This window comes from Hemicordylus capensis, chromosome 8 (assembly GCF_027244095.1).
Source record: "Hemicordylus capensis ecotype Gifberg chromosome 8, rHemCap1.1.pri, whole genome shotgun sequence".
In the NCBI taxonomy this organism is placed as follows: Eukaryota; Metazoa; Chordata; class Lepidosauria; order Squamata; family Cordylidae; genus Hemicordylus; species Hemicordylus capensis.
The window spans coordinates 2,264,029-2,287,514 of record NC_069664.1 but is presented as its reverse complement, the minus strand read 5'-3'; the positions used below and the strand labels follow the sequence as shown (position 1 = coordinate 2,287,514).

Genomic DNA, 23,486 nt, shown 5'->3' with positions numbered 1-23,486 from the left:
CTCTAGCAGGGTCTCTCAAGCTTGGGTCCCCAGATGTTCCTGGACTACAACTCCCATCATCCCCAGCCACAACAGCCCGAGTCTGAGAACTCCTCAGGGATGGCATTATTTTGCAGCATGGGGGACAGTCCTCAGCTGGACTCCCAGGGGGGCTTCCAAAGGAGGATATTCCTGACTGTGGCCTAAATCAGGAGAAATCCAAGTCCTCCTGCTTGACCAAGTTGGAGACTGGGCTGTAAAATCTATTTTGAAGTGAGCAGAACTCAATCCCTCCCTCCAAAGAATCTAAATTAAACTCTGGAGAATTCCTGCTATCTTCTTGTTGTGCTGTGCCGATTTCTATACCACCCAGAGCAACGTAGGATATTTGTGTGCAGAGGAGTCAGACACACAGAGCTGCCCAATGACCAGTCAGACCATTGGTCTCTTGGGCTTCATGTCCTGGCCCAACTGGCATCGGTCTCCTCTTAACTGAGAGCTCTGGGGAGTGGCCGGGGGGTCTTCCGGGTGCAAAACATGCCTTCCACCAAACTGCAGGCTTGCTGGAGCTCTTGGCTACATGAATTCGGGCAAGCAGCAACTACCCTCCGGGCCACCCAGGTTTTATCATCATGAATATTTGCAACCACTTTTCAACCACAAAGGACTTCTTAAAGTGATTTGCAGAGCAAGATGAATAAGACATTGTTTCCTTATCCTAAAAGGAACCAGCATCTAAAGAAGGCACAAGGAAGACACCAGGAAACTGGGATGAATTGTCAGTCCTAAGGCATAGGAAGCTGCCATATGCCGAGTCAGACCCTTGGCCCATTCCGCTCAGTATTGTCTTCACAGACTGGCAGCGGCTTCTCCAAGGTGGCAGGCAGGAGTCTCCTTCAGCCCTATCTTGGAGATGCTGCCAGGGAGGGAACTTGGAACCTAGATGCTCTTCCCAGAGCGGCTCCATCCATTAAGGGGAATATCTTCCAGTGCTGCTCACACATCAAGTCTCTCTTTCATATGCAACCAGGGCGGACCCTGCTTAGCTAAGGGGACAAGTCATGCTTGCTCCCACAAGACCAGCTGGATAGGCATACCTGGATAGGATAGGCTGGATGTTCACCTTGCAACCCATCGCTTGAAGGACACCCTCCCCATAGAAACTGAACTGCTGCTGCAGCAATCGGGCATACCTGTCTCCGAGTGGCAGCAAGACGTCCCTCCCTTCAGGAGTCCGTTGGGCTTCTCCTGTCTGCAAATGACAGTCCTGCACCACTCACAGTGTTTCCTTATCCTGCAGCAACTGCAACACACAAGGTTGGAAAGATGAGAAGTGGGGGGCACCTCTAGGAATGAGGCCTGCAAGTTGCTCTCTCCAGATTAGAGGGTCAAAATCTGTGTCTGGACACCTGGAGGCTTAATGTCCGATGCAAAGGTCTCAGGTGTGATCAGTTTAAGGTTCAATTAAGACCCATTTCAACACCTCGACTAGTGTTAAGCTGCATCCTTCGGCACTGTCATAGGAATATAGGAAGCGGTCTTATGTCGAGGCAGAGACCCTTGGTCCATTGAGCACAATACAGTCTACACTGACTGGCAGTGGTTTCCCAAGGTTTCAGGCAGGAGTCTTTCCCAGTCCTAACTGGAGATGCTGCCAGAGAGGGAACCGAGGACCTTTTCCATGCAGAGCAGATGGTCTTCCACTGAGCTATGGCTCCGTCCCCTAAGGGGAATATCTTACAAGCCAAGGCAGACCCTGTGCAGCAAAGGGGACAATTCATGTTTGCTACCACAAGACCAGATCTCCTCCCCAAAATGCAGTAGGGTCAGATGTCTGATGCCCCAAAGCAAAGTAGTCCAGATTTTCAGTCCCAAAGAGCCTTGTTTACCAGACACCTCAGCGAGTTAAGTTACAAATTCCTCCTAAATCTGAGACACCCAGAACTCTTCACTGACTTTGGAGTCCAAAAGGGAGCCCAGTGAGGCAGTTGGGCAGAAGCAGGTTGTTGCATTACATATTATACTTACTAAAAACAAACACCACACTTTAGAAACTAGAGTCTGCGAGCAGAAATGTTTATCGGAATGAGAGAAGCGGCAAAGCCTGGACAAGCCACGGTCTCCCAAGACTGTCCTAACTGGTTTGTTCACTTGATCCCATCACTAGCAAAGAATGTTTCATTAGCTAAGCCGAGAGGAGGACCCAGAACTGAACAGAAGAGGGATTAGGCAAGACATCTCGTAAGGCAAACCATTCGGATTGGGAAATCAACCACAACAACACTCTAGCCATTCCTCTAAATTACACGGCAAAGACGTTAATTTTGGCTTAATGGAAACATTCCAGTCGAGACACGCACACCAACAACCCCTCGGCTCAGAACTAGCACACGGAAACGTGTGACGTCACAAAGAGGAGCCATTCTGGGACATTTGGGCAGTGAATGGAGCGGACAGGGCAAAGCCTGGCTTGGCTTTGCCAGCAAAAGAACAGAGGAAGCCGCCATCTACCGAGTCCGACCCTTGGTCCATCTAGCTCAGTCTTGTCTTCACAGACTGGCAGCAGCTCCTCCAAGGTGGCAGGCAGGAGTCTCTCTCAGCCCTGTCTTGGAGATGCTGCCAGGGAGGGAAACTTGGAACCTTCTGCGTGCAAGCCTGCAGGGGCTCTTCCCAGAGCAGCCCCATCCCCCAAGGGCTCTTCCTGTGCTCAGTCTCAGTCAGGTTCTTCCCGAGCATCTTCCTGTGCTCAGTCTCCCATTCAGATGCAAACCAAAGTGGACTCTACTTAGCAAAGGGGACCAGTCATGCTTGTTACCGCAAGAGCAGAAGACGACAGGTGGGGGGACAGAAGGCTTGTCCAGGTCTCTCTAGAGCAGGGGCAGGCAACCTTAGTTCTCCAGCTGTCATTGAACTACAACTCTCATCACCCCCAGGCATGTGGCTGGGGATGATGGGAGTTGTAGTTCAAAGACCGCTGGAGAGCCAAGGTTGCCTACCCCTGCTCTGAAGTGTCTTTTTAATTCCAACTTCTAAAGGCTGAAATGTTTCTACAGATATACACAGGATGGAAAAAAAGGGGAGGAACTGATGATCTTCCATCACAGCAGTACCCGCATGGGCATGTTGTTAAGGCCAAAGAAGTCAGGGAGGTGCCACCACTCAGTGGCATAACTTCTGCTTTGAACCAGGGCCTTCTATATGCCAGACCTGGCATCTGCAGGTACTGCTGGGGAAAACCCCCAACCCCGAATGCTGGAAACCTGGAGAGTTGCTGCTAGACAAATGCAGAGCAGTGTTCTTCACGGTAAGGCCTGGGAGAGGCCGGTAGCAGCCCCCATCAGCCCTTAGTGCGTCCATTGGGCCTGTGCAAAGCTTCGGCCAATGCTGAATACCCTGCATAGTCTCCATGGCAGCATGCAGAGGGGACGTCTCCCACTGTGTAGCGCCACGCTTTGCGGAGGGCTCCTTTAAGAGAAACGGAGCCCTCTGGAGCCCCAGCGCCATCTTGGGTGGTGTGCACAGCGTGCTGGGAAGCAGAGCCCTTCCTAGCTAGGGCTTTCCTTCTAGAGCTCTCAAGAGAGGGCTTCCTCTCTCTTAAGCCACCCCCCAGCAAGTGCAGCCCTGTATGGAGGTCAGCCCAGTGGGAAACAGCTCTCACATAGAAGGGTTTTTGCCCAAGTGGCCCCTGCTTGAAAAACAGTGAAGATCGCTGGTGTTGACAATACTAGGCCAAGGGAGCCATCCATCTGAGACTCTATGAGGAACTCTGTTCAGCAAAAATGGGCACATTTACAATGGTCTGGACACAGAATCATGAGATCATGCCACTAGTGTGTGCACTGTGGTGTGTGTCTGTTTTTGAACACACACAACCAAACTAAATGCTCACACCCCTGCACACTCCTGGGCTGCAGAAGTGTTATTTATAGAAGAATACAGAGTGAAATAAGACACCTCATGAGACGATACTTACTGTATTAGGACGCAGATCATGATGAGGACGACAGACGCGATTACCGACACCACCACCAAGGCAGTGATGGTTTGCTTCTTCTGGGTGTCAGCAACCACCGCCAAGAGGTCTGCATGTTCACAGCGTGTCCCGACAAACCCAGAATGACAACTGCAGCAAGGAAAGAGGCCAAGGAAACAGCAGTGGGTCAACACAGACAGGCACACAGCTGGCTTCTTCAAAATGTAGAAATCTGAACCAAATACAAGATGCCTGTTCAAATTTAACCTGGAATTTCATCTGATCAGAGGGCTGGAATGTGCCTGGAGTGAAGAAGGGAGGGCGTGGGGCACATAAGTCCTAAAGTTATGTTCTGCATTTCACAGACTTCAGGGTGAAGGCCCTTCCCTTCCCTCCCCAAACAGACAACATGATAGCCGGACTCCTGAAGTTAACAGGTGCCCAAGAGCAAAGACTGTATATCCACATGTCAGCTTCATCACATGCACCATCTGTGTACAATGTACAGACATTCTAGCCCAATTCAGTCGTCATGCTGCAGGAGTGTACGGATGTCTGTACACTCAGACACATGGTTGTGCGAATGACTGTGCCTGTGTTCGTTTTTAAAGTGAACCTGGATCCAGGGGAAGTGTAGTTCTGTGCCTGCGTTCAGCATAACACATGAATAACTGTACCTATGTACACCGTACATGCATTGTACGAGTGTTGAATGTAATATGTGAATGAGCCTACAGTCATTCACACATTATGTTCAATGCAGGTGCAGCAACGCACTTCCTACCTGCACTGTGCATTTGAGGGACCTGCACCCAGGTCCACTTTTAAAGTGAATGCATGTGTATACATCATGTGCACACAGACACCTGTTATGTGTGTACAACATAATGTCTGAATCGGGCCTAGTATGCACTTCTACTCAGGATGGCAACTCCAGAAGTAAATCCGGCAGAAGAGCAGGGTTAGAGTGGGCAAGGGGGCAGGGTGTGCGTGCTCAGGAGTACATTCCCAGCATCTCCTCTTGTGGCTCCAGGAGTAATGCCTGAATACAACAGGGCAGGAATAGTGAAAGTGACTCAGCTAGGCACGCGCACACACATGCACATGCATGCATCCCTGCGGGCCAGCGTCCCCTCTCACAGGGATCCCCAGAAGTTGCTTATTTATTTATTTACCAAATTTGTATACCGCCCCAAACTTTCATCTCTGGGCAGTTGACGAAAACTCCCAGAATCCCCAGCTGCTGCAATGGCTTTTGCTTGGGGGTTCTGGGAGTTGTAGTCGTCAACACCTGGGAATCCCTGTGGGAGGGAACGGTGCAGCACTGGGCATCTGGCATGGCCTTCTGCAGGCGTGCACTGAACACGGGGGACACAGAGCAGCGGGCAAGGCTGGCCAGCACACTCCCTGGGCGGTGGAGAGGGTGCTGCCTGAAGAGGCCCACGGTCCCTGCTGAATGCGCCCGGGTGTGTGCTGGAACTGCAGGCGGGAAGACTTACACGCAGGCGGGCTTCTCCTCTTGCACCAAGAACCGGCAAGTGCCGTGGAAGCAGAACTGACTGTGGGCGTCGGGACAGTCGTTAAAGTGAGAGATGACAGCGGCAGCCACCGGGCGGCCTGCTAAGAGAAGATGGAGGCCACGGTCAAGACAGCTGTCAGTCTTCAAGTCAAATCAAATTTATTACGGTCCATGACCAAAAAACCCATGATTATATGATGTCACTCTTCAGTCCCACGCCCAACGGTCCTTCATTCGTTGTCCGGGCGGTTAACGCTCCCTCCCTCCACAGAGCCCAGGAGCAGCACGCGTAGTTCTCCTCCCCACCTTCCTTCCATCCTCACAATAACCCTGTGAGGTAGGTTAGGCTGAAGCCTTGTGCCTGGCCCCATCTCACCCAGCAAATGGGAACACCGATGCACAGTGCTCTGTCCCAAAGCCCACCCCAGAGCCTAGGAATTGCTCTCTGGAACCCCTGAAAGTGACCATTCCAGACGAGGGTTCCGCTTCCCTGCAGACTTCTGACGGTGATGCTGTTTTCTTAGCGTCCGGTGTGGGGCTCTTTTATGTCAGTTATCCCGTTTCCCTACAAACACATGCCAAACAGCACACAAATATTAAAAAGAAGACTCTGAAAAGCTACCACTACTCAACCAAGCAATGCTAAAAAGAGTGCGGATACACCCGTGAGTGAGCACGTGCCTGTGGAAAAATGGTGCATGAAGCAACAGCTACCATGCCAAGCATAAAATTCTACCACGCAACTGTCCCTCATCCACATCAGGTTCTGGCTACAGACCGAGGGGGGCGCAAACTGTGTCCCACTATGAAGTTCAGCGTTGGCACCGTCACCGGGCATGCCAAGGGGCATATAGCTGCCCAAGCAAAGCTCACAGAAGACACGTTCTGCAAGGGGTGGCCGGGAAAACGCACACACTGCTAAGAACACATTCCTTGGCCGGAAGAGAGCAAAGCCCAACTATGACACTTCTGTTTTTAGATGCAGAGTGTCTGAGGACTACCTTTCGGAGACACATTATCCTCCACATTATGTCCCACAGAGGAGGTTCAGTGGATGATTTAACCATTCTTTTCCACCCTCCCAAAATCAGTCTGCTAGAAATGCGACAGCATTTCAGATGCAGGTGTGTGCTTCTCTATGTAGTGACCCTAGTGTGTGCCTTATGGAGAGCTGTAGGGAACCCCCAAGGCCTGCCTTCGGAGCCTCTCTCCCCCACCCCACCTGCAGGCTGGCCATTCACCAGGTAGAGCTGTGCAGTCACTGTACCGGACAAATAGCCAGCCTGCAGGCAGCATGGGGCGGGAGAGAGAGGAGCAAGCAGAAGCAGCTGTGCTTCCCGTTAAGCTCAAACTTGTCAAATCTCCTGACAGCACAAACTACACAGATGCCAAACACATAAATACAAGAGTACCTTCAAGAAGAGGAGATTATTTAGAAAAGGGACCCTCCTAACAAAACAGAAGGACAGTGGCAAAAACTTGGTCCTGGAGATTCTGTATAATAAACTACCCTTAAGAAAATAAGTGTTGGGTACTGAAATACAAAGAGTGCGGTTTCAGAAACATTTGGAAAGTGGTCTTCTTCCTCTCCCCACATTAGTACACTGCAATTCAGCACACCCTGGACCATTTTCAAGCAAAGGACTATCAGCTGACATGGAAAACAATATCCTGATCCGCAGATTATGATCTTGTATAAAAGCACCCCTGATCTCCATTTCAAAGCCCGAACAAGTTCCTGTTCCAATAAGTTAATGCGGACCAAAGCAAAGCTAATTAAAACCACATCTTTGAAATGTTTCAGGGAAGACCTGGAAGAAATTAAGTGCCTTTGAAAAGCGATGCACATTTTCCGAAAAAGTGCCTTTGGTCGAGGCCTACATTCCCAAGAGGGAGCCAAAATACAGTAGCTCTCAATTGCAGAAAAGTGAACCAACTTCTTGTAAGCCACCCCAGCTAAAAACAAAAACAAAAACCCAGATGAATAAACAGCGGGAGGAAACATCTTTAAGATCAAGCCAAGCAATCAAATGGGAAGATGAACAGCTCACCCCTCTGCTTGTCTACTCAGAAGCAAGCTCCACTGAGCTCAGTGTACTTTACTGTCCAATAAGGATGCTCAGAACTGCAGCCGAAGACTCAGAGGGACTTGCTTCTGAGTAAACATGCATAGGATTGCATTCCACATGTTAAAATAAGTATATGGATGCTGGTGGAATTCCTACAAACAGAAAATGTGCCAGGTTCCCTCCCTGGCAGCATCTCCAGATAGGGCTGGAAACGACTCCCGCTTGCAATCTTGGAGAAGCCACTGCCAGTCAGTGCAGAAAATATTGAGCTAGATGGAGCAGAGGTCAGACTCAGCATATGGCAGCTTCCTATGTACCTAGGTTTTTAACAAGAGCTCTGCTTGTTTTGCTTAGAGAGAGGAGAAGAAACTGCACCCTGCAAAGAAAATCACCACCTTGCTCTTTTTGCTGTGACAGAGGTACAGAGCAAGAGGTTCATACCATGAACACTGTGGGACATAGGAAGCTGCCACATACCGAGTCAGACCCTTGGTCTATCCAGCTCAATATTGTCTACCCAGACTGGCAGCGGCTTCTCCAAGGTTGCAGGCAGGAGTCTCTCTCAGCCCAATCCTGGAGATGCTGCCAGGGAGGGAACTTGGAACCTTCTGCTCTTCCCAGAGCGGCTCCATCCCCCGAGGGGAAGATCTTGCAGTGCTCACACTTCCAGTCTCCCATTCATCTACAACCAGGGCGGACCCTGCTTAGCTAAGGGGACAAGTCATGCTTGCGACCACAAGACCAGCTCTCCTCTCCAGTGGACTCTGACCACTGCATTGCCACAAGCCCCTCTGAGAGGGGGAGGAAGAACAAACTATGAACAGGCCACAAATAGAATCCACCAGTCTCCCTGGCATTTCTAAATGGCTTATTGAATTTAAAAATCAATACTACACATAGCAAGTGGTGGTGGTGGGGAGACACGAGGATCAGGTGTAAAGCAACTCCTCCTTGAAGAGCTTCGCATTCGCCCGTCTCCCTCCCTCAGAGTTTTCAAGAAACAACTAAAAACACATCTTTTAAAATAGGCTTTTAAATGCTCCATCTTTGATTATATCTGGTCATTCTTTAGTTTTTATCAGTCTCAAGAACTTTTAGCTTTTAAAATAACTTTTGATTTGAAACGTAATTCTGATTGTGGTTTTGGCCTGGACTTTTAACTTGTTCACTTAATTTGGTTAATTTTATTAGTTTTATTTTACTTTGTAGCTATTTTATTGCTGTGAGCCGCCCTAAGCAGTAATGTCCTGGAGGGGCAGGGTATAAATATAAATATTGGACACATTATTATTAGGAAAGGTGAGAGAGAGCGAGAGAGAGAGAGAGAGAGAGAGAGAGAGAGAGCTAGGAAAGTGCCTTCTACCAAGCCAGACCATTGGTCCATTGAGCTCAGACTGGCTAGAGATTCCCTCCAGCCCTGCCTTGGAGATGCTGCCAGGCAGGGGACTTGGAACCTCCTCCGGCATGCAGGTGCTCTTCCCCTAAAGGCGGCTCCCTGCTGCCCCAGGAAGCTTCCACAGCCACTGGGAGGGTCGCTGTGCCCGGCTGGATGGGGACAGCTCAGTTGCTCTACGGCTGCTAAATACAAGCAGAGCCAGCACTTCTGGAGGCGCCTCTTTGCAAGGTTAGTAGGGACTGTCTGGTTTAATGGTGCTGGTTCTGAACGGCAGTGTGCTTGCAGGTTAAGAGTGGCGAGAGTGTCTTCCAACAAGCTATCCTAGCAGTGCCATCTGAAGATGGGGGACGGGGCGGCCCTCAGGGACTGTGAGTTTCCATCGGTGGGTCTCCACAGAGGGGAGCACGTCTCCCAGCTAGATTTATCTCGGCCACCACTCAAGTCCCACCTGCAGGGCCCAGCACTCGGCAGGCGTTATTTACGAGTGTGTGCAGCCGGGAAGCGAGCCAGGAGCCGTATACCAGGCCTGGAAGGCAACTGTGACTAGTCAGCCCAAGCCAGTGGCAGTTTACATGTCCCTGTCAAGGAGTCAACAAGAGACACCTTGCTCTTGAGCTGGTCTTGGGGTAGCAAGCATGACTTGTCCCCATAGCTAAGCATTCTCTACCCTGGTTGCATCTGAATGGGAGACTTGAAGTGTGAGCACTGGAAGAGATTCCCCTCAGGGGATGGAGCCGCTCTGGGAAGAGCATCTAGGTTCCCATTTCCCTCTCTGGCAGCATCTCCAAGATAGGGCTGAGAGACACTCTTGCCTGCAGCCTTGGAGAAGCTGCTGCCAGTCTGGGTGTAGAATTATGCTAGCTTTGTGATAGTAGTGATGCATAAAGTACTTGGCTAACTCGCACGTTTATAAAGATCCAGAAATAAGAAACAATAGACTAATTTGTAACAGTGAAATACTTGGCTGAATCGCAAGCTTATAATGATCTAGAGATAAGAAACAATAAACTAATTTGCAATAGCTCATTTCTGTAACCCTATGAGCCATGTGATCTTGACAAATTAAGAAACTTAGGTAGTGCTTACAAACAGTATGTATGGAGGAATGCATGAGTGAGCAACATCAAGCGTGCCCCAGCCCCACTCTCTCTCTCGAACACGACCAATGTTGGGAAAGATGCCAAAGGCCTGAAGAATCGGTGAAAACCGGGAAGAACTGCCAAAGACATTGGAAAGGAGAAAGAACTGGGAATAGAACAGAAAGATAAGATGAGTACGTCTTGTGATCACGGAAATGGAAGTGGACTGCAGATGTACCAGCCGGAGTGGAAACATCCCTTTATAAGTCAGGCAGGAAACCAGAAGATCCCTGAGAAGCATCACCACCCAGAGTGAGGCCTCCACGCTTCTTCCAACACCCCTTTCAAAGACTGATCATCTTTGGAGTGGGGCTGGTGAGTGTGTGTGTGTGTGTGTGTGTGTGTGTGTGTGTGTGTGTGAATTAGGAGCTAGCTTGCTGTTTAACTGACTATAATAAACATGAATAATTGATTGACTAAAACCAGCTGGTGTCTGTGTCCGTTTTCCGGGGGCTACCTTGTTGTTGGGCCGTGCAGTGCTAGAGGACTTAGAGTAAATAAAGGGTCCCACATGGGTAGACAATACTGAGTGAGATGGACCAAGGGCCTGACTCCGTATATGGCGGCTTCCTACACTTCCTATTGTTCCGAGGTTCCACATCAAGAGTCAGGGCTCTCTTTGGGGGGGTCCTCTCACCTCCACCCAGCTAGTCCACACTAACTGGGTGACAGCCCACAAGCCTGCAGTCCAATTCAGGGTGAATTCCACCTGTCTCTCAGCAAACCTGGTCAAGAGCAAGAGAGCTGCATTGGCCACTCAGTCACTGTCTGCCAACAACTGAAGCCGAGAAAGAGAAAAGGCGGCGAGGAAGCACCTCCCTTGCCAAGCACCTTTCAGCGGCAGCCTCTGCCACCGCCGCCACCCGCTGCACACGCCACAGATGTTGGAAGCCGCACAACTGATTTACTGCCCTCTAGACATCCGACTGGATGAACTTCGGTCTACTATCCCCGAAGGGCCGGATTTCAGAGTCCCATTCTAAAGGCAGATGGACAGGGAGAGGTTTCAACGTATCAGGAAGCAATTAGGCTGTTAATTAGTCCAAGCAGCTGCATCCTCAGCAGCGAGAAGGAGAGTGTTGTTACAGCCAGCCCTGGGGCCCTTGCCCACAAAGAGACTAGTGTTCTTCCCACTAAACCAGGGGTGCCAAACTTTGGGTCCCCAGATCTTGCTGACTACAACTCCCATCATCCCCTTTGGCCACAGATGATGGGAGCTGTAGTCCAACATCATCTGTGGACCCAAGTCTGGGGACTCTTGGCATAAACCAAGTTTCCCCCAATCCTATGGGCACATCCCTCCATTCTGGACAATGGTTATTAAGGCCTACTGGGGCACCCAAATACTTTACTCTTCATACAGATGCTTTGGTGCTCAGTGTATTGTGTCCAGGCTGCATGTATTCTACACATTTAAAGCCTTGGCAAGCAGGGACTGAATCACAATTACTTTGTCTCTTAAGCAGCTCACCTTTCATGTTCTAGGCCGCGTCATGGGGCCTTATTGCCTTCTGCAAGGACAGAAGTCTACAAAACCAAACCCAGGATGCTTTCATACAGCTGTTGGTATGGAACTCAAAGCCAGATCTGGGGAGCAATGCAAGGGAAGGGGCTCCCTGAGCAGGGGTGGCCCGCCTGAGGCTCGCCAGCTGTGGCTAGACTACAACTCCCATCATCCCCAGCCACAGTAAGAGACCTTAGGGCAGAGGCCTGCCTTCTTGTCCTTTGCAGCAGCCCGTGTGCCTCAGTGCCACGATAGACAGAGGGCAACGTCCAGGCAGAGGCGCTTCTTACAACCCACTGGGGTGCCCTGGTCTCAGCTGGGGGATGGCTGGATCCAGGGCTTTAGGGCCAAGGCAATTTGGAAGGGCCACCTTCTCCCAGAGAAAGGGCAGGGCTGGACATCTCCAGCTCCTGGGATTGGTGGAGCGGGGGTGAGGGGAGTCATTCAAGTTTGCTTCTAAATTTAATAACACTTTGAGATTTGCTAACGTCTGCCCCAGCAAGAGGATCTGGCTGAGAGAGTCTCCCGAAAGGGGAAATCTCCCCTTCTGGCTTGAAGATTACAGAGTTTCCTATAATTTCATGCCTGCCATTTGAAAGTCAAGTTGAACATCAGCCTAGAAAGGAGGTTTTTATCCGGCTGCCAGGAGCGATATTTACAAATAGACCTTCCAAGAGACACAAAATGCCTTTCAAGACGGAGCCGGGTAAATAATCGGGGATCTATGAATCGGCCTCTTACAAGCCTCCAAAGCCGTTTCCCTTTGAACCTCGGCAAAGCATGAAAAGCCCCCAAAGACATCCGGCCCGTTACAGCTCCATCGTTCTCAGTGATGGATCACACGAGACAAGCGCCCCACACATATGCTCCACACAAGCCGTATTTCTTGAGCCCCGGCGCTTGCCAGAAGAAGAAAGTGTTGACATGTTTGTAGTCCCCTTCCTCCCGCAAATGCAAGCTCTCTCAATCCAACCCATTCATAAAATCCATTCACATATCCTCGGAGAGGGGGAACAAGATGGGGAATAAAATAATGTTGCACCTTTGATTTCGTGGGCTATTGTGCAGGTTATGAAAGAAGTCGTTTATCCAGCTATTCCAGCTGGCTTGAAGACAAGGCGACCCACAAGATCCGGGACCCTGGCATGTTAAGACAAGCTCTGGACTAAAGAGCCTGCAAAAGGGAGAGCATGATGGAGCAGGCCATGGGAGAAGATGTGGGTTCAAATCCTGGTACAGCACCAGAGGCCAGGGACTGCCTTTGGAAGTGGAAACATCAACTGCTTAGACGACACTGCTCATCACAACAAATGCGAGTGAAAACTGTACCCCAGGCCTAGATTTAAGCATACTGAGGTGTGTGTGTGTGTGTGTGTGTGTGTAGAAAGACCATTCCATTTCCAATCCGGAAGTCTCCAATGTATCCCTTTGGAACAGGATCATAATCAGCTATATAACAGAACAGAAAGATTGGCCATCTGGCGAGACATCACCTTGGGTCAACTGACCAGTGAAATATTAAGTCAAAATATGGCCAAGGGCCATAATTTGAGCACTCATAGAAGATTCCAGGCTCGATTCCCTGCATCACTAGCCAAAAGGGTCTCAGTAGTGGTGCTGGGAAAGACCCTGCAGAGGTCGCCAGCCCTCAGAAAAGCGGTTCCAGACCCCAAGGGAGCCATGGCCTGGCTGTGCACATGGCAGCTCCGTACGTTATGCTTTGGTTAATGCTGCCGAGACAGTTACAAAAAAGCTCTTAGCCGTTTTAAATCCACAAACGTTCTAATCTAACAAGAGGAAATAGAATGGTTCTCCTGGCAAAATGCCAGGAGCAGCCTCCAGAAGTTACAGACTTCATTGTGGGGGGAAATTACAGACCGACCAGCCCCAGCGAGCGAGAGAAGAAAGTTGTTTTTGGGGTGCTGCAGTGATGGGGCATGGCAGAAGCAAAGGAGAGCCCAGGCACGGAGGCGCGGCTTTCAGGCTCACGCAACAGGGAGTCTTTTCACAATGGACTCAGGATGTCCTCCCCGAGTAAAAGTTGGCTGCCCTCTACACAAGGCATTCCTGACATATTTGGCCATGTTCAAATAAGAGTGCACCAACTGACAATATTTGACCAGCCAGTTGACTGGCATCTTCTCCACCCTAGCATAAAAGCAAGCGCCCAGAGACAACAGTGAAACTGAAGGACTGTGTCAACAATGGCTGAGATTAGTCAAGATTCAGGCTTGCGATACACCTCATCTGACACACCGATTCAACTTGGCCTGCCTGGCTTGCAGGACTTTGGATGGGCCAGGCCACTATCCAGAGACTCCGAATCATTGCAGGCATTGCATAAGCAAGAAAACGTCTTGTTCTTGCTTACACAATGCCTGCCATGACGCTGCAAGAGATCTCTTGCTCACCAAAATGGCTTGCCTTGGATTCCTGTAAAAAAAAAGCACTAGAAACCATCTAGAATCATGCCTTCAGTCAGACAGTGAGACATCCTGAAGAAATCTGGATCGCCATCGCAACTCTATGTTATCCTCTCCCTCATTAGATCACTCACAAGGCCATTTCATCATGTACTGACCTCTCCCTCAGCTCCACCTCTCTTTGGGATCGTTCTCTGAATTCTTTGCCAAAAGGCACAGAAGTGCTTTTTAAAGCGCCGAATTCCAACTTACAGAGAACCTGCGAGCAGGATTTGGCCGAAAGGGCTCCAGAGACTAGGAACCACCAACTTTTTGTACTGGACACTTATCAAGACGGGAATGAGAGGCTGCCTCTCAGGTTCTCCAGTGTGATGGCAGCCCAGGAGGACCCGGTTCCTCCCATCTGCAAGCCCAGGAGACCAGGGCTGGGGCTGTTTTCTGTGCTGAGCTCCAGCGGTACAGGGCAGCCGTCCACTTCAGTGGCAGCCCACTTGGTGCATGGTGTGCAAATGTTCTCTGCAACACTGGGAACCTTTGTGTGTCGTGTGTGCCGGGCACCCCCAACTACTGCTGAGAAGCAAGGCCTGAAGGACCCTTTGCCTCTCCCTGCAGCCTCCACTTGGAGTCCTTTTCCTCCATGGCCCAGGAATCTTGGTCTAGAGTCTCAGTTGGGGAGGGGCCTCCTGGGCAGAGGTTAAGCACCCCTCCAGATGACCCCTCTCAACCACTGCTTTGCAGCAGCAAGCTAGATCTGCAACTGAACTTCGAGTCCCAGCCCCAAAGACTGCCATCCTGCGCATCAGACAGGATGCAGGAGAGACCTCCAAGAGACCGACAGTTGCTGCAGATGGAAAAGTTATTCCCCCGGGGGGTTCTCCTTTAAACCAGAACACCGCAGCATGTAGTAAGACTCACACCCAGGATGGAGTAATGGCAAAATGCACAGCTCCAACATCAGTGCAAAAAACTTCCAATTCGACGGGAACAGCCAAGTCAGAAACTGGAGAGAATTGCAAATGCTTAGGGCAAGCACAGCTAAATCGCTGGCATCTCTCTTTCCTGCCACCAGAACAGTCAGAAATACCTGCAGGGCAAAATGCCTGTATGTCCAAGTTCTCAGCTATCTACACTATCAGGAACACCAGGAAGCGCCACCAGCGATGAGGACATTGGGATGACGGGGAGACCGTGTGCAAGACTGACTCATCCACATTAACGATCCACACAGACAGCTGCAGCCTGGGTAATAAAGATGCTTCTAGGAGTTGGGGTTTTTTTTTAAAGAAGAGTTTCACATAAAGGAAAAGGGCAGAGCAGCATCCACTCAGCACACCGCTGGGGATCTGCAAAAGGACACCAGGCGCAGGGAGCTCAGCCACTCTCTACAATCCGAGAGATCGGCAGCTGCTTGCAACATCCCCAGTCGACAGGGCAGCGTGTGGACTGCAAACCTGTGGAAGCACAGAAAACCTGCTGAATGTGGTCCTGAAGGCAGGGTGGAGTAGTGGTTAGAGTGCCTGACCAAGACTGGGGAGACCAAGGTTCATATCCCTGTGCATCGCTGAAGATCACTGGGAGACTGTGGGCCGGTCAGTCTAGCCTACCTCACAGGGCTATCGTGAGGATAACGTGGAGGGGAGAACCTTGTATGCCAGGGTTACACAACTTCAGCCCTCCTGCAGATGCTGGACTGCAACTCCCATCATCCCTGACTATTGGCCACTGTGGCAGGGGATGATGGGAGTTGTAGTAAAAAAAACAGCTGGAAGGCTGAAGTTCTGCAGTTGCGAGTTCCTTGGAGAAGTAAATAGGCCAAGTACTGGGTGCAGGATTCTACCTCCTGGAAAGGCGAGGCATTTCATTTAGGAAGAGACAGCAAGGTGCTAGTCCTTATGGTCGATAACACTCTCCGAGGTTGGCCTGTTAATGCCTATGCAGAGTTCTGGGCTTGGTTTGCTTTTCAGCCACTCTGCTGTGTTATTGAAATGGATACTGGGGCGTTAGTGTTACGAGACCGATGTTTGTTATGCACTGCTGTTACCGCTTCACAAACCCCGAGCCCTTCTGAGCACACTTTCTTGTGAAAAAGCCGTGTGCACAATTTGCAAGACCACCACCCGCCACAGGCTGCGCCCCCCCCCCCGCCCGGAAGGAGAGCCTTCTGGCTCAGGAGCCCGTGAAGCGGGAAGAAGCCCCACACGCCCCACACAGAGCCTGCATGTTCAAACCAAAAGCCAACAGCTTCCCTCCCAGAGCACGGAAGTACTTACTGCACCAAAGCAGGGTGTGGGGAGATGGCAGATCTGCAGCTGCAGAACATCTTGACACTCCCCCCCCCCACCCCACCATCATTAGAGAAGATTGCCACCTGATGAGAAACAGACAGATCCCTTTTAGCACAGATCCTGCCTCCTGTGGAGGCAGCTCTGCCCTTTGATCTCCGCACCATTTATGCTTTGCGTATCCCCCTCCAAGGAAGTCATCCTAATTCTCCCCAGAAAGGACCCAAAGCCACTCAGATTAAGAACACAGCTCAGATGGCTTTTAAGGTTTCGGTGTGGAATGAGAAAGAGGCCGGGTTTTGAGGCGGTGAGTCGGACGTATTTTGAGACCTGCTAAGACTTGCTGCTCGCGTATGGCAGAAACAACTGGGACGTTCGCAGTCCGAGGGGCAGAAAGGGAGCACGTGAACTGGTCAAGGCAGAACCCCCAACAGCACCTCCCACTATTCATCCATGGAGTTCTTCACCATGGGATGTGGTGATGGCCGCCAGCTTGGATGGATTCTAAGCAGGGCTCAGACTAACGCATCGAGAACAAGCCTACCAGTGGCTACTAGTCTCGATGGCTACTAGTCTCCATGTTCAGAGGCAGGATACCTCTGAAGACCAGCTGCATGGTGCTTTCCAGATTAACCCCTACCACAGGGTCACAACCTATCTGCTAAGTGGGACTGTGATGTCACAGGGTGCCCTTCACATTTTGGATGCCTTGTTTTGGATTAGGAACATAGGAAGCTGCCATATACAAAGTCAGACCATTGGTCTATCTAGCTCAGTCTTGTCTGCACAGACTGGCAGCGGCTTCTCCAAGGTTGCAGGTGGGAATCTCTCCCAGTCCTATTTTGGAGATGCTGCCAGGGAGGGAACTTGGAACCTTCTCCATCCCCTGAGCAGCTCCAACCTCTGAGAGGAATATCTTGCAGTGCTCACACTTCTCGTCTCCCATTCAGATGCAACCAGGGCAGACCCTGCTTAGCTAAGGGAACAAGTCATGCAATTTAGTGCTACAACGCTGTGTGTCCATTGCAAAAAAAGGAGCTGTATTTTCCATTGTAGATTCTGGGGAGTGTTTTCAATCCGATCCTGCCAAGGTGAAGCATTTTACCACCGTAGTAGCGGGTAATCTGGAAAGCACCCAGGGGAGCAATGGCAGGAGAGGGCACAAGCCTTTGTCTCCTGGTTGTGACTTCCCAAGGGATCTGGTGGGCAACTGTGGGAAACAGGGTACTGGGCTCAATGGACCTTAGGTACGATCCAGCAGGGCTGCTCTTATGTTCTAGCCCAACAAACTAAGCTTGCGATGGTCAGCCAGTTCCCGGAAGTGTCTCCCTGGAATGAAGCTCACCTTTTTAGTGGATTTAACCTGCAGGGAAGGGAATTTGGGTTGACTCCTCACCCCATTAAAAAACCAACATGGTGGCCTGGCTGGTAGTTCAAAGGGCTGAAATGGGGAATCCGAAGAGGTGAGTTCAGTTCCACACTTGGAAGATGCCGTTGTTGGTCCTGCACAAGGCACAGCATACTTATGACAAGGGTTCTCAAATGTGGGTCTGCAGAAAATGCTGGACTACAACTCCCATCAGCCCCAGCCACAGTGACCTTCAGGGGAGGATGGGAGCTATAGTCCAGCATCATCTTGGGACCTACATTGGAGAACCCCTTTTCCACTGCACACAACCCATAAGTCTGTGTCTATAGGCAGAAGACACGTGTCGTGTGCAGAAGATGCCGGTTGGGTGACGGGCACTTGAGTGGACTGCTGTACTGTGGAAACATTGCTGGGCTTCTTAAGCATGTATGTTGCCTTCTGTGCCCAGACTCCAAAGCCGGGTCGGCTTTTAAGATGACTAGTGAATCGCCCACCAGCTGGCAGGGATGTGCCCAGAGCCCTTGTGTGAGGCTTGGGTCCTGCTTCTGCCAAGAGTGCCCCCTTCCAGAGAGTCTCCTCTCTGCATGCTGGGGCCAAGTTCTTGAGGACCCCAGCTTCTCCGAAATCGGGTTCCTTGCCTCTGAAGTGGTCTGCGAAATGTGCCGACAGCTCCTGGGAAGAGTCTAGTGTTTCTTTCTGTACACTTCGATTGGAATGCTGGAGCTCCAGGACTGCTCTGCTCTGACTGACTTTCCCTTCTCTCTCCTCTACCTCTCCTAGCCTAGCTAGAAGGATCTCAGGTAGCAGGTGATGGGAAAGAGAGGAGGCTGCCAATTGGAACAGAAGGTTCTAGGCACAAGAACATGGAAAGCTGACTTCTAGATTATTGCTCCATCCAGCTCAGTATTGTCGACCCAGACTGGCAGCGGCTTCTCCAAGGCTGCAGGCAGGAGTCTCTCCCAGCCCTACCTGGAGATGCCACCAGGGAGGGAACCTGGGACCTCCTGCATGCAAGCCTACAGGTAGGTGCTCTTCTCAGAGCGGCCCTATACCCTACGGGAACTGTCTTGCAGTGCTCACAAGTGGTCTCTCATTCAAATGCAAAACAGGGTGGACTCTGCTTGACAGAGAGGGCAATTCATGCTTGCTGCCGCATGACCAGCTCTCCTCCCCAGGATACAGCCATTCCACATGTTTGCAGTTCACCAACGAAGAGATTTCGGCAAAGCGTGTAGAGAGTTTTCTTTCTTGGGTGTTTCCGGGGATGGGGGAGAGCCGATGCCTTGTATGAATTCAGCAGGTAGTTTAGTCCTGATCCGAAGCCCTCTCCGGGTATGGTCCAAAAGGCACTCTCCATGGGCAGAGGAGCTAGAAATGGGGCCAGAAGTCTCCTGCGCCACCCATCATGCCCCTCTGTGCCCCACTCATGGTTAGAGTGGTGTCCTGCAGAGGGGAACTCTGCGTCCCTGATGGTGGGCACTTCTGTGATCAGGAGGCACGGCCCCACCTCTTCAGAGAGACGCAGCTCTATCCGTGAGTGGGGCATAGAGAGGGGTGACTGGTGGGTCTAGGGCAGGAATTCCAGCCCTGTTTTTAGACATTCTGCTTGTGTAGAGAAGCTTTTGGAGACCTCCCAAAGAAGGCTCTCATTGGTGTAGTGGCTAGAGTGCTGGACTAGGACCGGGGAGTCCAAATCCCCCTTCAGCCACGAGACTTGCTGGGTGACTCTGGGCCAGGCACTTCTCTCTCCGCCTGACCTACTTCACAGGGTTGTAACTTGTGAGGAGAAACCTAAGTATGTAGGACACTGCTCTGGGTTCCTTGGAGGAAGAGCGGGATATAAATGTAAATAAATAAACAATAAAATAAATTTTAGTTTTTATGTAGTTCTGATTGGGTCATGGTATTTGTATTTTAGTTTTTTTTTAAAAGTTCTTGTCAATGTCCTGAGAAATGGTCTATTAACAGCGATCCATTGTTTCTAGTGTCTTCAGACTGGCCTTTGCTTGTTCTTCTTACTTTACGTGCTGCAAACCGGCTTGAAAGCAATACAGTAAGCAGAGAAAGTCATTGACAACAGCAACCCAGCTCTGCACCACAGAACAGATAAGGCAGGTCACCACCTGTGCAGCTGTGGACGGAGCTCGGATCGGGACTGTAGTAGGCCTTTCATCCCAGTTGCTGGAGAAACCAAATGCTGGGTGGCGTTTGGGAGGTGAGACAGGCCACATTTTCCCTGAACCGTTTTAGACGGGGCGTTCCACCCTTCCCAGCTTACGATGACCCTTGCGCACACTTATGCAAAGGAAAAAATGTGGCAAGCACTTTATATTTATTGCCTAGAGACGAACAAATTGGAGACCTAACACGAGGGAACAATTTGGGATGGGGCTGCAGCCACGCTTATCAATGGGCCATTCAGCCGGGCTGGAATGAGGAAGCCGTGGTGTTTGATCAAATGAGCTGGCAGGAAAGCCTTCCTTCCAGTCCAAGTGAACAAAGCGCTCAGTAAAGATAACAATGCCGGGGATAAGGGCCAACCATCAAAGCTCCTGCTGCGATAAAACTGCTGTTACACCAGGGGCGAGGTGCCACCTAACACCAAGAGAACCTAACCGCAGGGACAATGGAGCAGCCACACCTTGCCCTTAGAAAGGGACCCCTCCGGAGCATGGCTTGCATTGACTGCCAGGGCACAGAAGTCTGGCTGAAGCTAGAGGGATCTTAGGGTGGGGGAGAGGAGAGCAGTGATCCAGCAAATTGAGGAAAGGCACTCTGGGGAATCTGGACCAGGGAACAGCAGCCACAAAGCTTCTGGCCACCAAACTTTGGGCAGGCACAGTCCAGGCACCAGAGATTCCAAGGGGCAGCAGCCACAGGGACTTACATTTCCCTGGCAGCTATTCATTCAAGCTGCCCAGGAGTTCCCTGCTTCCCAACAGCAAGCTGACAACATCCTTGCATTGTCAAAAGCAAGAACCAGCTTATACACCCAGCAGAAGCCAGTGGCGAGGTCTTCCTGGACTGGCCCACTTCAGGCCCCAGGCTGGAGGGTGGGGGGGGGGCTGCATGCTTGAATGCTTCTTCCTCTGTAACCCTGCCTGGCAAATCAAATAGCAGCACCTCAGGAAGAGGACAAAGCCCAGCTCTCTAATGCACTAGGCCTGCATTGCAGGAAACCCATCTCTCTCTCTCTCTCTCTCTCTCTCTCTTAAGAGTAGAGAACATTCCCATGCCCTGTGCCCCTGCCTGCAATGGTACAGTCCAGGAACAGGTGTGCCACTTGGCTTTTGCTGACTGTATAAACTGGCTTTACAACGGTGTTTGCACTTACAGCTATCCTACAGAGGTAAAGGTAAAGTGTGCCGTCAAGTTGATTTCGACTCCTGGCGACCACAGAGCTCTGTGGTTGTCTTTGGTAGAATACAGAGGGGTTGACCATTGCCACCTCCCGCACAGTGTGAGATGATGCCTTTCAGCATCTGACTATATCACTGCAGCCCAAAATAGGTACCAGCAGGGATTCGAACCGGCAACCTCATGCTTGCTAGTCAAGTCATTTCCGAGGTGCACAGCACCAAAGGCTGCTTTGGCCTTGGAAAGCATGTTGTACAGAAGACTCAATATTTTGGTTGTGTTCACTTGACAGTGAGCAGAAGGACTTTTGCATATCGAACAGCTGGGGCTAGGAGAGGTGTGTGGGGGAGAGAGGGGGGAGTCAGTCAGAGCAGGCCTGGAGCTCCAGCATTTCAATCTAAGTGTACAGAAAGAAGCCCTGCCTTCTAGACACTAGACTCTTCCCAGGAGTTGCTGGCACATTTCGCAGACCACTTCAGAGGCAAGGAACCTGATTTCGGAGAAGCTGGGGTCCTCAAGAACTTGGCCCCAGCATGCAGAGAGGAGACTCTCTGGAAGGGGGCACTCTTGGCAGAAGCAGGACCCAAGCCCCACACAAGGGCTCTGGGCACATCCCTGCCAGCTGGTGGGCGATTCACTAGTCATCTTAAAAGCCGACCCGGCTTTGGAGTCTGGGCACAGAAAGCAACGTACATGCTTAAGAAGCCCAGCAATGTTTCCACAGTACAGCAGTCCACTCAAGTGCCCGTCACCCAACCGGAGGCTCCACCCAGCCCAGAAAATGCTGTAAAAGGGGAGAATTTAGCCATCTGAACAGAATCCAGGAGTGAGCTGGCCTGATCACTCTCCAAGGAGGGTTACCGCCACCAAGGCAGTCCTCAGTCTCTCAGCTGCTAGACTCAGCTGCCAGGGGACGCCTGGTACAGGACCTCCTTGAATGGTCTGAGAGCATGCCAAGGCACATGGAGGACACACCTCCCAATCTCCAAGCCCTCTAGAATGGGGGCTTAAAGGCAGCACTCTTAATTGGGTGGGTGGTTTGTACAGAGGGGTCAGTAAAGTCTCTGGCAATGCTTTGGGTTAATTCCTGGCCACATCCGAGAGTGACAGGTGGCAAGATTTCACAACTTAAGTCGTCAACTCACCACTCAAGGCCGCTGTTGTGTTCTCCAAGGCATGGCACATGGCTAATAGGATACCTAGGAAGAGAAAACACACAGACATCCAGGTTGGAAAAGATGCAAACTGGTCATGACAACACACTGCTTATTTCATTCATTAGTTTCTCTCTATGCTGCTTTTCCATAATAATTTATCCCCCAAGTGGCTTACTTGTCAATGAAAATTAATTAAGACCCCAGGCTTATTGGGGGGTCTTAACACATTAACACAATAAATCATCACTTAAACACACCCTAAACACAGACACAGCTACAACTTAAGATGTACCACATGTATCAGCAATGGCAACAGAATTATTTTAAACACAGGCTACCTAAATCTTTACCATATCAGTTAGGACAAATGTTCTCAGAGCTGCCTCTAATTTGTTAAAAAAAATATGCATGCATATCTGCAGTTCAGAGTCCACACACAGGAAACCCTCTTCAACTCAGCAAGTGCCAGATCCACTTCAAGCTGGAAAGCACCAACAAGCAGGCACAAGTTTGCAGCCCGATACACACACAGAAGTCTGCTTTTGCCAAGGCCCATGGGACCTGCAGCCAAGTAAACATGCAGAGGATGGTGCTGCATGGTTAAGAATGTAAGAACAGCCCTGCTGGGTCAGGCCCAAGAGTGCCTCTCTAGTCCAGCACCCTGTTTCCCACAGTGGCCCATCAGACGTTTCTGAGAAACCCACAGGCTAGAGGCAAAGGCAGGTCCTTTCTCCTGCTGTTATTCCTCTACAACTGGTATGCAGAGGCCTCTTGCCTCCGAGGCTGGAGGTGGCCTATAGCTATCAAACTAGTAGCCATAGGCAGACTTGTCCTCCATGAATTGGTCTAAGCCGCTTTGAAGAAGGGCTCTGTCTTCAAAGCACTGGGAAGCAAGTCACACCCAGAAACTTCGCACATGACTAAATACACTCCAAGGCCAAATACCTGTCAACAGCAGGTCTTATCAAGAACAGCTTCCTACCGCCAGAATCATATTAATAAAACAGAAGAGACGTTTCTTGGCAAGCAGCACACACAGAGGATTAGCTAAGGCCAGAGCCACATGGTCAGCTCTGTGTGTGTGTGTGTGTGTGTGTCTGCAGACCGACCACCACATCTCAGGCTGAAGCCACTGAAGCCACAATGGGGGGGGCGGTGCTCAGCTACTCCCCCTTCAGACATTTCCCCGGATCCATCAAGTGCACGATGGGCCTGTGACCGTGCTGGCAGAATTTGTTCAAAGACATTTCGTGCAAAAGGCAGGAAATTATGCGGCAGATTCTAAGTTTTGGTCAGCCCTTGAAGCCATAGCTGACTAA

General features: G+C 50.7%; 1 protein-coding gene across 1 annotated transcript in view; it reads right to left on the bottom strand.

The window, feature by feature from the left end:
• Nucleotides 1-23,486, bottom strand: part of TGFA (transforming growth factor alpha) — a 47,659-nt gene that overhangs the window by 4,050 nt on the left and 20,123 nt on the right. The window contains exons 2-5 of the mRNA XM_053269790.1: nt 22,156-22,209; nt 5,452-5,572; nt 3,953-4,102; nt 1,173-1,282 (exon numbers count right to left, since the gene is read on the bottom strand). Of these exons, the coding sequence (XP_053125765.1) occupies nt 1,173-1,282; nt 3,953-4,102; nt 5,452-5,572; nt 22,156-22,209 (435 nt within the window). The remainder of the gene's footprint in view (nt 1-1,172; nt 1,283-3,952; nt 4,103-5,451; nt 5,573-22,155; nt 22,210-23,486) is intronic.